This window comes from Tenrec ecaudatus, chromosome 15 (assembly GCF_050624435.1).
Source record: "Tenrec ecaudatus isolate mTenEca1 chromosome 15, mTenEca1.hap1, whole genome shotgun sequence".
Lineage (NCBI taxonomy): Eukaryota > Metazoa > Chordata > Mammalia > Afrosoricida > Tenrecidae > Tenrec > Tenrec ecaudatus.
The window spans coordinates 2,459,491-2,472,307 of record NC_134544.1 but is presented as its reverse complement, the minus strand read 5'-3'; the positions used below and the strand labels follow the sequence as shown (position 1 = coordinate 2,472,307).

Below are 12,817 nucleotides of genomic sequence, written 5' to 3'. Positions count from 1 at the left end.
GTGGTTTTGTGGGGAGGGTCTTATGATTTTGTCCTTGCCCTATACTGTCATGCATCACACATCACTACTTCAGAGTTGCCCCCAAAGCCCCACGTCCTCACACCCTTCTTCCCCACAGTGAGGGAGTGTGAAAAGACCCCCAAGTTGTGGTCACTCTCAGGGTCCTGCCCGGCCAACTCTCATCACTCAGGCAGCACCACCAGGACCCAATATTTCCCCCAAAGGAGCACCGGCGATCCATCCCCAATGACCCCTTTCTAGATTAACCTCAAGATGATCTGTATAAATCTTATCTTGCCCATCAATCAGGAGAACGCCTTTAAAGCTTCCTAGTATTAGGGGACCAATCACAGAAATTTGGTTGAAAGGAGACAATGGCCAGTGTAAAGATAAGAAATAGCAATGACAATATATAATTGATCAAGGATACAGGAGGGTGGAAGGTTGGGGTAAGGAAGAGAAAAAAGAGGAGCTTTTACCAAGGACTCAAGTAGAAAATGTTCTGGAAATGATGATGGCAACATATGTACAAATATGCTTGATACAATTGATGTATGGGATGTTTTAAGAGCTAAAAGAGCCCACAATAAAATGATTTTTTAATTCCTAATTTTACAGATTTGCTTTAAATCTAAGGAAATCTGGCAAAAAATGGAAGTGAGACGGGAAGCTGGTCAACATTTCAAGGCGAGCACTCTGGCTGGACTTCTTCCAAGCCAGATCCGTTTGCTCTTCCCGCAGTGCATGGTCCTTTCAGTGTTGCTCACCAGCACTGTGGTTCAAGTGCATGCATCCTCTCCGGTCTTCCTTGGTCAAGGGCCAGCTCTCACATGCATGCGGGTGTGATAGGTAGGTTCATTGTGCCAACCTGGCCAATAAACACATGTGGGATTAATAAGGTTGCACTTTCCTTGAAGGGCAAAGAGATAAATGGCTTGGCAAGCCTCGCCTTTCTGTGTCCTGCTCTCTGATGACCAGACCAGTGTGCAGCTGCCTTAGTTCTCCACCTCAACCTGCGAGCTACACTACCTGTGGGACACCCAGCCCCTGGACTGTCTCGCTATAGTGTGAGGTTTCAAGGACTGCTTCGCCATACTGCTGGTGTATACATCACTTGAGCCAGGGACTGTCGACCCTGTCATCTGGCTGACTGTTGGTGACCTGCCCTGCTGTTTGATGTCTGTGGCCGGACTGCCTGTATTGCTCCACAGAAGACTCAGCTGTCTGCTTCCTTGACTTTCACCCAGTAGCCATCGTGAGTCGAAGAACTGCCAGTGTATTGACTGTCTCATGGAAGTGAGTCGTACTGAGCCATTTGTACTGCTCTGTGGACTAATTAGCTGTTTATGTTTCTTCAGTTGTATATATCTATCTATATGTATATACACACACACACTTATATGTACATACATAATCCGAAGTGTCCTGGTTTTACTTCTCTAGAGAACCCTGTCTAACACACAGGGAGACTGGACAGACCACGGCCTGGGTCATTTGATCTGCGGACTGTGACTTCCGCCACGAGCATTGACGGAGGATCCAGACAAAATGAACTCCTGGACAACTTCGATCTTTTCTCCATAAATCACGGTGTGGCTTCCTGGTCCAGCTGTAAGGACTTGAGTCTTCTAGGCATTGACAACAGCTACAGTCCCTGGCTGTCACCATCGCGTGGTGTCTGCAGGGAGCAGGAAACACACGGACACTCAGGGCAGAAACACGGTTGACAGCTACCTCCTCATCTGCTAGAAGGGCTTCCGTGGTCACTAAGGCACAGACCAGGCAGGCGGCACGCTGTGGCTATGCAGAGGACCTGAGTCCCATCCATAGCAGAAGTACTGCTCTCCAGCCTTGGTCTGAGACGACACTCACAGACGGTGACCCAGCCTTGGGGTGACTGGGCAGTTCAAACCGCTGGCCTTGCCCTTAGCAGCCCAAAGCTGAAAGCACCGTGCTCCCAGGCTCTCTCTCGAGAGGACGAAGCTCCAAACAGACTGACTGTCTTTGAGACCCATCTGACTCAGAGTGAGCCTACGTGGGGTCCCAAGGCTGTGACTCTACAGGAAGAGACAGCCTCTCTTTCATCTGCAGAGTTGCTGGGAGGTTTGAACCAACGCCCCTGAAGTCAACAGTCCAGTGTCCAACACACCACCATGCCACCTAGGCTCCTTCAGCCCATGACCCGCTCTCTCAAATGCCAGTGAAACATGAAGCTGAAGCCCCACTCCCTTCTACCCTGTGGAGGTCCTGTAAATTGTGCATACAGACACTGGCCGTGGATGGGCTCCACGCAACACACACGAGACCAGAGGCCCAACGCGAGAAATTGTGCCGAACTTGTCCCATGAAGAGGAGACAAGCAAGCTGCTCACCAGTAAATCTTGAGTGCCGGGAACAACGCAGACTGAGAGCTGAAGGTCCCACTGAGCCAGAGCCTGCTTCCAGTTCATGCAGACTCGCAGAAGAGCTCCGAGCTGCCCTCCAGAGCCAGCTGACCCCACAGACCCTGGGGCCCCAGAATGTAACACAGCTGTATTTCTGGAAGTCGTTCTCAGTCAGTTGTTCATACGGCCCTGGGACACAGGCTCAGTCAACAGGTGACCACGCCCACACTCCCGGTTCTACAACCCCCCACTTGCAAACACCAACCTCTATCAGCTTGAATGTTGTGTCCTGCATGTGGCCCCCCTGCTGCCCTGGAAAGATGGACTGTTTATAACCTGTCCGTAACCACCATGTGGCCTTTGCCAAGGGCTCACCCAGACCTGGGAAGCACCGGTAAGCACACTTCACCCAGATGTTGCTCTTGTGTTTCAGGAGCAGTGAGGACATGGGCAGAGGGGGCACATCGGGCAGAAGCAGCAGCCACCAGCAGCACCAGAAACAATACCCATGGCTCAGAGCCACAGGGGAATCAGAGTCCCACACCTGGGGTCAATGGACAAACTGCGTGATCCCACAGGACTGTCTTTCCTGGGAAGGCCACCGAGGCCCAGTTCCCAGGGGCCCCCGGTCCTAAGCAGTGCGGTCTGCGATGAGGAGGCCCAGTTTCTCAATGACCCTCAGCGTCTCTACATTTGACCTGACCAGCGACACCCACCCCGGGCATAGCTGGACGGCATTCCCACAGCCAACGCTAAAGCTCTCGGTTCAGCATCTTGTCAGCCGGGCTGCCGGGCATGCGTCTCCCTGGGCAGCTGCAGATGCAGCGCAGGTTCCATGTCCCACGTTCTTCCTGGAACAACAGCCTCGCGTGGCCCACAGGTGTGCCCTCGCGTGGACACAGCCTGCATCTCTCTTAGGGGACCACGCACCAGTACTAGAAGCTAAGCTGTGGGTGGGCAGCTTATGTGACATCTTTAGGGTGACCAAAGTGACCCGAGAACTTCCGCGCCCAACCCTGACTTTCTGAACCTGGGTTCCCAGTAAGTGACAAAGCTCCACTCAACTTCATTCTACTGCCACCTCTCGGTGCAACTCAGTTATGGCATGGGGCCTGCTTAACACTAACCTAAGTTTCTTAAGGAAAATATACAGCAGAGAGGTCCGTGGTCGCCCCCAACCCCCACAGAAGCTGCAAGGAATTGGACAAACAGTTCACCCTGGAAACACCCTCTCCTGACAGCTTCGTTTCCCGGGCACCACGTGAGTAGCTCGTTATTAATCACCTGACTGGACTGGGATGGGAGAGGATATGTACTGTCCCACGTATTACAGAGTTCTCAAAGTGGGGTGAAGAGAGAGATTCATGGTTCTCCTGGTACTTTTTCTTCACATGCTCAACCACGGAGACCTGGTTTGGCTGGCTGTTAGCAGTACAACGTACCATAAAAAGAAAGCTGACAAAGCCACCCAGGGTTCAGACCTGCTCTAGCAGGATTCACCCCACAACTGGCTAGAGGGCCCCCGGTCTGAGCACCATGGAGCAGGGGGACTGAAGGTCCTGCCCACACTGTGCCCCAGATTGAGAAGAGAGGAGGCACCCAAGCTGACAGACTGTATTGTCAGCCACTTGCCGCGGGCAGCCTTGCACACTGGCATACACTCTGTGGGGGCCTCTCTGGGGACCCCGTTGTGCACTGTGGGTCCAGATGGAGACTCTCACTTAAGGCACCATCATGGCACATGTTAGGTGTTGGACTGCTACCCAGAACGTTGGCAGTTCAAACTCATCAGCCAGTGCTCGGGAGGCAGACGAGCCAGTCCGTTTCCCCACGACACAACCTAAGAACGTCTGTGGGCAAGGCTACTGTCCCATAGGGCCCATGAGCAGGAAAGAGCAGGAATGGGCAGGCCACCAGGTAATGCATGACACACCTGTAATGATTAACCACAGACAGGTGGTTTGGTTACATTTCAAAGGGAGGGGGGATGTCTGTGCTTTGTTTTCTGTTTCTAAGCGAGCACACCATGGCTCCTCTCAGCCCAGAATCAGTCTTTGTCTGGCTTCCTGGAGGAAGGCCACAGGAAGGTAAAGCCCTTGACCCACAAGGAGGAGACGTTCTGAGTTCCTGGACTGACACCCTATTTACAAGAAAAGCTACTCAACCCAACAGTCCATGAAGAAAATTTTGAAATTAAAATTTCTTCATTTAAAATAAAAGGTAGGAGCAGCCTAGGAAAATCGTGGAAACTACTTGGGCAGGGGGCTACCTGGGCACTGCACTTCTGGGCCAGGGCCACCATACCACAAGAGCAGGGGTCTTCCTGGGAAGGGGGCGGAGCTGGGCGAAGCTGCCCCCCAGGCCCTGGGCACAGGGACTCGGTGCGTTGCTCCGTGAGGAGGGACAAGAGGGGCTAGGGTCTTCCTCCGGTACACAGCTACACAGGGCGACACCAACCCAGGCTCTGGACCACCTGCCCAGGGTGCTGAGGCGCGGCCAAGGGGCGCAGGCTCACCTGGCACAGGCTCCTGTGCGCCCTCTTCGCCACTGTCGTCAGCGGCCTCGTCGGCAAGGCCGGAGCCCGGGGAATCATCCGCGGCACTGGCAGAGCCGGGGCTGCTGGGCCCGCTGACCGAGTCGCCCTCGCTGAGCGACCCGCAGCGGGCGCGCGAGGCGCGGCCTGGCTCGGGGTGGCCGTGCGCAGCGCGGCGGGCGCGGCGATGCACGCGCGAGTGCAGCACCATCTGGTGATAGGTGCGGAAGATCTTGCCGCACTCGAAGCACTCGGACGACTTGCTCTGCGCCACGGAGCGCCGGCCCTGGCGCGAGGCCGGGCGGTAGTCCAGATCTCCGGGCTGCGCGACGCCGGCCTCCCCGGGGCCGCCGGCCCTCTTGCGCGGGTGGCCGGGCACGGCGGGCACGGCAGGGTCGCGCTTGCGTTTGTCCGGGCTGGACAGCTCCAGCTCGCGGTACACGCCCGCCGCCTCAGCACCTCCTGCCACCTCCTCCGCGCCGCCCGCCTTCAGCAACTCGGCCGGCTCGGCCACCCGGCCGCGCGTGGCCAGCTGCCAGGCCTGGTAGCTGCTGACCGGGTCCAGCTCGGCCACGCGGCGCCCGTCCGTCCGCGCCTCCAGGCGCCCGGCGGGCTGCAGGCTGAGGCTGTGCAGGAAGCGCTGCTGCGCGTCCGCGGGGCCGGGCTCGGGCCCGCCCTCCGTGCGCTGGTGAACGGCACTGTGAGCGCTCAGGCTGGCCAGGTTGGTGAAGAGGTTGCCGCACTTGGGGCAGATCTCGTAGAGGGACAGGCCGCTGACGATGGTCTCCTCCTGCACCACGTTGTTGATGGTGGCGATGGGGTCCAGCTCGCTGCGCGGCCGGTTCTTGCCGGCCGCCTTGGGGCCGTGCGCCTTCAGGTGGTTCTTGAGAAACCAGGGCTCCTTGAAGCGGCGCCCGCAGATGTGGCAGCCGTGGTCGAAGGAGCCGCGGTGCTTCTTCATGTGCGCCTTCAGGAACCAGGTCTGGCTGAAGGCCTGGCCGCACACCTCGCACGGGAACTCGCCGGCAGGCAGCTCGCTGCGCCCGTTCTCGGTGGCCGTCTCCACGCCCCCACCACTGGGCGCCTGCGCCGTGATGTGGTCCTTCTCCACGTGGCTGAGCAGTGAGTCCTCGCGCAGCGTCACGTAGCTGCACAGCCGGCACTTGAAGGGCCGCGGGGCCTGCGGGGCGGGAAGATCGGGACCACGCTTGCGCTCCAGGGCACCCTTGCAGAAGGGGGTGCCCTCACCGCCCCCTACCGCGTCCGTCTCCTTCCGACCGCTGCGCAGCAGGATCTTGCCGCCGTCGCCCGGTAACGCCCCGTTCAGGATCTGTTTGCAGGCAGACGGGGTCTTGGAGGGGCTGGCGCACATGTCCAGGCCCCCAGACGCGCGCAGCTCCCCCAGCGGGGCCCCGCCAGCCTCGAACTCGTGGCTCTGCACCAGGGTCCCCGTGCGGTGACTTCGGATGTGGATCTTGAGGTTGCCCTTCTGAGAGGCCCTGTGATCACAGTAGGGGCACTTGTAGGGCTTCTCGCCTGTGTGCTTGCGCATGTGTTGCGACAGGGAGCTCTGGAAGGGGAAGCTCTTGCCGCAGACACAGCAGCTGTGGCTCACGGCCTTGTCCCCGTCCAGCTCCATCTCCGAGTCTCTGCCCCGATCCATGGGGCCGGAGACAGGCACGCGTTGGGCTGTCCACGGAGGGCGGGGGCTTCCTGGGGCACTCCAGCAGCAGCCGGCCCTATCTTTCCATCTTCAAGCAAGGCTTTGGATCCCAGCTGCCAGAGGCGTGGCTGCGCTCCTGCATATCCTAAGCTGAGAGCATGGCCGCCTAGGAGAGACAGCACCTGGAAGAAAGGAAGGTGAAAGTCAGGTGAGCAAAGCTTCCAGCAAACAAGGGCAAGGCAACACCACCCAGGTGCAGGGAGCCCCCCGACTCCTCCGGACCCTGCCATTGGCCACTTGGCCACAACGCTCCCACGCAAGCAGCTGCAGGCACTAACGGGGAATGCACTGTGCATAAGAAACGGGGCGAGCAGCGCAATGTCCCATCTAAAGGAAACACAATGTCATGTGTCCACTTGGACAGGCTATGATACCCAGGGCGTGGGCGGGCACTAGATTAGCTGCCATCCCGATCTGTTTGCGATGCCATCCCCTTCCGTGTTGCCTGTGACGTGACCTGATACATGAAGAGGTTGAAGAGAAGTCCCTGGGAATGTTTTCGACTTTTGGACAATGAGACCGCCTCCCAGGTCTTCTTGTCCCTCAACCAACAGAGCTGGGACAGGGCAGTCCCCACTAGTTACCAGAGCTCTTTCCTTCAAGGAAACCAGCCTCTCTATCCATCTACCTCCATGGGCGACAAGGTCCCCTGAGGGCGCTGGAAGAATTCGGGGGGGGGGGGGTCGCGGGGGAGCAGCAGAAACATGTACCTACACTTGGTCCTGGGTGACAGGCTGTAGTACAGACACTTTTCACTGACGGGGGCGGGGGCTGCAGGGGGGGGTTGAAGGCACTGAGTACTTTGTTTTCTGCAAAGGGGACAGTGAGTTTGGGAGCCTTTGATATGCTAGACAGGTATCACCCGGGCTCTGTTTCTCCTCTGAGGAGAACAGAGGCATGCCCAGAGAAGATTACCATTTGAGACCATCCTGATTGCTAGCCATGCCACCTGCTACACAGGTTTACAAGACTGCCACCTCTCTCCTGCAGAAGCTGATGGCTCTAGCCACCAACATCCTCTCCCTTCCTGTTAGTGGCCAGGGCTCCCGAGTTACTGTTTACCACTACCACTGAGTCCATCCCTCGATGGCAGTGGTTCTCCTTGGCCTTCCTAATGCCACAACCCTTTCATACAGTTCCTCATGTGTGGTGCCCGCCCCCCAACCACAGAAGTATTTTCCTTGCTACTTCGTAACTGTAATTTTGCTACCATTAAGAATGGGCCAACCCCTGTGAAAGGGGTTGAGAACTGCTGCTCCATGGAGTTCCCAAGACCGCCCATCTTCACAGGAGCACACAGCGTCATCCTTCTCTCACAGAGCGGCTGGTGGTCTTGAACTGCCCACCTCACTATTAGCCATCACCTCACAGCACCACCGGAGCCCGAAGGAGACTACATTTCTGTTAAGGGCGATTCTATTCGTTTGGGACCTGACAGTAGTGCTGGGGGCATGCCACGGTGAACATCATCCGTGCCACCATGCTGGACACTGTAAAATGGTCAGCTTCATGTCCTGTGGTCGTGTACAAGCGTGCCTTGTTAGTTGTATGCATGTCTAGGAACACTCCCGAGCAGCTGGGAGGCGTGTGCTTAAGAAAAACGCCCGTGACTGATGGTGCTGGCGGAGGGCGCAGCCTGGGCCGGAAGAAGTACAGCAGGAATGCTTCTTAGAAAGCAAGGACTTGGTCTCCTGTACTTTGGCATACCAGGCCCTGGAGAAGGACATCAGGGTGGGTAAAGTGGAAGGGCAGCAAAAAAGGAGCAGACCCCCCCATACAGTGGGCAGACACAAAGGCTGCACTAGGGCTCACACAGACCCACGCTCCCGTGGGTGGCACAGGACCAGCAGTGCTGTATGCTGGGGAACATGGCGTCATTGTGTTGGAAGGGACTCCTCACCACATCCGCACGCATCTGCATGTCACAGGGCTTACTGTGTGCATGTGCCTGTGTGCCCAAGTAACTTTTCAAGCAAAGAGGCCATGAGGGCTGGCTGTGGAGGTGGGTGGAGTGTGTGGGGTGCGAGAGGAACACTCCGTGAAGGCCCTAGACGGGGCTGGGTGCACGTGGGAAATGGGGGGCAGGGGTTGTTGAGAAGAGAACGAGGAGGAGAAAGACAGCTCGTGGTCCCAGGAAAGGGCTGCAGGGCAAGTTCCGGAGCCCGGGGACTACAGTGGGTTTCCGGTTGGGCTGGGCACCACAAGGTCAGCAGCTGGCTGTCACCCGCTGCTCCCTGGGGGACAGAGGAGGCTTTCCTCCTTGGTAAAGAGTCTCAGCCTCGGAAACCCACAGGGACCGACAGCTCTCCCCGTCCTGCAGGGTCAGGTGGAGTTGGAACGGACCCAAAAGCAGCAGGCCAGGCTTTGACTCCAAGCCGGGTGTTGAGGAAGGAGAGGCAGCCAGCAGGCCTGCGGTCCTGCGGTCCGTCCGTGCAGGAGAGGATGGGCACACCTCTCGTCCGTGCTGCCACTCACTGAGCAGTTGCCGCTAGGTACCACTGGGTCAGTCCTGGCACAGAGCATGCAGTGACAGGAGGCCGAGCAGAGCTGTCCACGGCCTTCTCTTGGCTGCAGTCTGACCAGTTACCCTTCGGTTTCAGGACCGCGGCCCGGGACAAGCCCGTCCAGAGAGAACCACAGAGTCGAAGTCAGTCCTCCAGTTGGAGGGGCTCCCAGAGTGGCCTCCCCAACAAGGTCGGGTGGGGTGGCTACACCAGTCCCCCCCTACTCTCTTCACAGAAACTGCTCGCAGCTCCATGGGCAGAAGGTCCTCAGATGGGGTTTCTCACATGTGCTCGGGTCCCTCATGGGAGGGGCTCACTCTGAGCACCACTCCCTGACACCAAGTCCACGCCGACTCACGTGACCCCACCGGACAGGGCAGCACTGCCTCTGTGAGTTTCTGGCACTGTGGCTCTTTGTGGGAGGACAGAGCCTCCTCTTCCTGCCTCGGAGTGTTGGCAACCCATAGGCCACCTGGGTCCCTCTTGGTCTGATCAACTATGCTTCAATATCTGAGCTGCCCCCAATTCACCTCATCAGACGATGTGCCAGCCTTTCCGAAAACTCATCAACAGGGTACCTAGACCTGCTGGCAGGGGTCTCCCCAGTGACCCCAGCCCATAGTGACCACAGCAGATTTCCAGGGCACTGCTGCGAGGAGAATATTCACCAGGCCCTTCTCCGGACAAGCCAGAGCCTCACGGGTAGCAGTCAAGCTGCCACCAGGGCCTGGTGCCTTGTCAACACTGGCCTGCTACCCAGAGCAGAGAGAAGAAATTCTGAGCACACAGCACCGGCCCCACAAGACCCCCCCGGGGCTGACAGGCACCGTGTCTCTGGACACCCACAGCAGAGCCTACTAGAGCATGCATCCCTGATGTGATTGTCAAATACATCCCAATGGCTTTCCCCGGGCCGAGACTGAGAGAGAACCTGCAAATGGGCAGGATTCAATTGTTTAGGAGCGTAAAAATGACTTATTGTTTAGGGTTTTAAAATAGATTCCCAGTAACTGTTTGCACGTGCACACGTGTGTGTGTTAGTGTGGGTCTGGGTATGAATATGTGTGTAACTGGGTGTGTGCACATGGGTTTCTTTGGTGATGCAAGGAAGTAACAAAGGAATGCATTCCTTAAAAATACATTATACTGGATAAACAGAGGTCAAAATATAAGTGTTTAAAAATATGAAAATATCGCAAGTATGTACTGTGAACATTTTTTAATCATAGAAATATATAAATAAAGCCCTAAACCAGGAAAAGTTGCAAACAGAACATGTAGGGGTCATCTCAGAGCGACCCTACAGGACGGGGTGGCTTTCCGAGACTGACTCTTTATGGGAGCAGAGAGCCTCCTCTTTCTCCCACGGAGCGGCTGGTGGTTTCAAACGACTGACCTTGTGGTCAGCCCACTGTGTAACTCGCCATGCCCAAGGGCCTTACAACAGGTGGTAAAACTGAAATAACCCTACCAAGCACAGGGAAGCAACAACTCAAAACCAACGTGGTTTCACACCCAGGGTTTTTGGCGACTGAAGCTTGACAGGAAGAGCTTTCTCAGGAAGCCTGGGTTTGAACTGCCGACCTTACACTTTAGCAGCCTGATGGCAACACCACCACACCCCCTGCACCACCTCAAACAAGAGTGAGATGACCTCACATCTTCCTTCCAGAGATCTGCCCAAGACCCCTTGCAGTGGCAGATGCAGCCGGCGGTCATGTCCCGGCACAGAGGTGCCGCCTGCTGCCAGAGCTGCCTGTCTGACCTTCCAACAATGCGGAGAAGCCATTCCCTCAAACCGGCCTGGTGCCGGGCATGTCCCCGGAGAGGCAACCCGCATGCCGTCACCCCATTCACACCAGAGCAACCCGCAGAACAGCGAGGAGAACTGGAGACCCAAGACCACAAGCAATGTGCCGGGTCACAGCTGTCCCTCTGCTGAGCCATTCTGAGTGCACCCCCACCATGGCACAGCCTCACAGCCCCCTTCAGGCCAGGGCTGTGCCACCCATGGAGCCAGGCCCACATCCCCGAGCCAACGCTCTGCACACAGGCACGGGCGCCCACACAGGGAACACGCAGGTCCGCACGGCCATCAGACAGATCCTACCAGAACACAGATGGGTCTGGGGGGTCGGGCAGAATGTGGTTAACAATGTGCGAGGTCTGACCCAGCCTTCATGGAGACAGAGACCTGGTCTGGGGACAGAATGGGGATGGGTGTCATCACTGCCATTAAAATGGCTCCGTGTTCCTAAAAGCCCAAGTGGGAAATACACGTATTTCCCAGCTTATCCCTGGCCCACATATCCCATAATACACCACTTGGCCCTGCTGGACTTCACCTGGAAGCCACCCCTGTGGGGCCCTCCACCTCTGGCACTCTGGGCACAGGGTCTCCAGGAGTTAGGAGAAAGGTGGCAGTGGGCCTGGTTTGGTTTGGTTTAGGCTGGGCCCCCAGGGTCAGCACGGCACCACACCTGGCTCATCAGAGTTTGAGGTCAGAGTTCAGGCCTAGTTCAGCCACTGGCTCTGATTCGCTCGTTCTGTGGCCCATGGCCACATCTGGCTGCTGCAGGGCCCAAGCACGGTCACTGCCCAGGCTGGGCACTGTAACCGTGAGCCAACAGAGTACGTGGCATGTAGCACAGTGCCAGGGAAGAGCTGGAGCGACCGCTCAGGGAGCAGCAACAAATCCCCCGGAAAAGAAGCCCTGGAGATGGGGCCCCAGACTGCCTGACTTCACAAGGTCCCCTTAAGGCCCTTCTGGGGGGCAGTGAGCAGACCTTCAACGAGCAAACAGGCTCACCCTGGTCCTGCAGACATGCCCACACCTCCACCGCTCCAGACCTCCTCACAAACGTGAAACCCTCCCGAGGCCGACTCTCACCTGTGCTCCAGCGGTCAGAGGCGAGAACGCTGACAATTTGGGAGACAGACATAACCCTCCACCACCACCACCACCAAAAAAGAAAACCTCACTGCCATGAAGGATGCCGACTCACAGTGACCCCTGTGGTTGCCGAGAATGTAACTGTCAACGGGAGTAGAAAGCCCAGTCTTTCCCTGACGGAGCCGCTGGTGGTCTCAAACTGCTGACCATGCAGATCACAGCCCAACCCGTCACCTCTAGACCAGCAGGGCTCCCAGGACACCCAGAGGTGTTTTTCATTGTCTCGCTCTGTCTTTCCCCACTGCCAGCATCCTCTGGGTCTGGTGAAGCAAGCAGCAACATACTGCACAGTAGGGTCTCTACTTCTGGCCTTCAGAGTCTTGGTGAGAAGTATTAAGGGTGCCCGCCCGCCCACCCACCCACAAAGCAGCCTGGGGTCCCAGGAAGGAGAGCGACCCTGGCAGACTCAGCAAGGCTCTGACAGCTCCTGTCCACCCTGGAAACAAGCCTTTGCTGGCAGACTGGACGCAGCCAGGTTCTGCCTGAAGCTGAGCCTTCATTCTCTGCTCCGTGGAGGCGAGCTGCCCGGCCCTGCAGCCCTGCCCAACACCGAGCAGGCGGGCTCCAGAGCTGGCTTCTCCCCACACCTGACAACCAGGCCCCTTCCAGGACAGCATCAGAGATGGAGCGCTGAGGCCGGGCATCTGGCCTGCCTGCCCCGCCCGGGAGCCTCAGTGATTCTGCAAGGAGGAGAAAACGTGGAGCTGACCATGCTGGGCT

General features: G+C 57.4%; 1 protein-coding gene across 6 annotated transcripts in view; it reads right to left on the bottom strand.

The window, feature by feature from the left end:
- ZNF516 (zinc finger protein 516) overlaps positions 1-12,817 on the bottom strand; it is an 86,171-nt gene that overhangs the window by 29,456 nt on the left and 43,898 nt on the right. For all 6 annotated transcript variants that reach the window (XM_075533110.1, XM_075533111.1, XM_075533108.1 and 3 more), the window contains exon 2: positions 4,900-6,762. In XM_075533110.1, coding sequence (XP_075389225.1) covers positions 4,900-6,580 — 1,681 coding nt within the window. In that variant the 5' untranslated portion in view covers positions 6,581-6,762. The remainder of the gene's footprint in view (positions 1-4,899; positions 6,763-12,817) is intronic.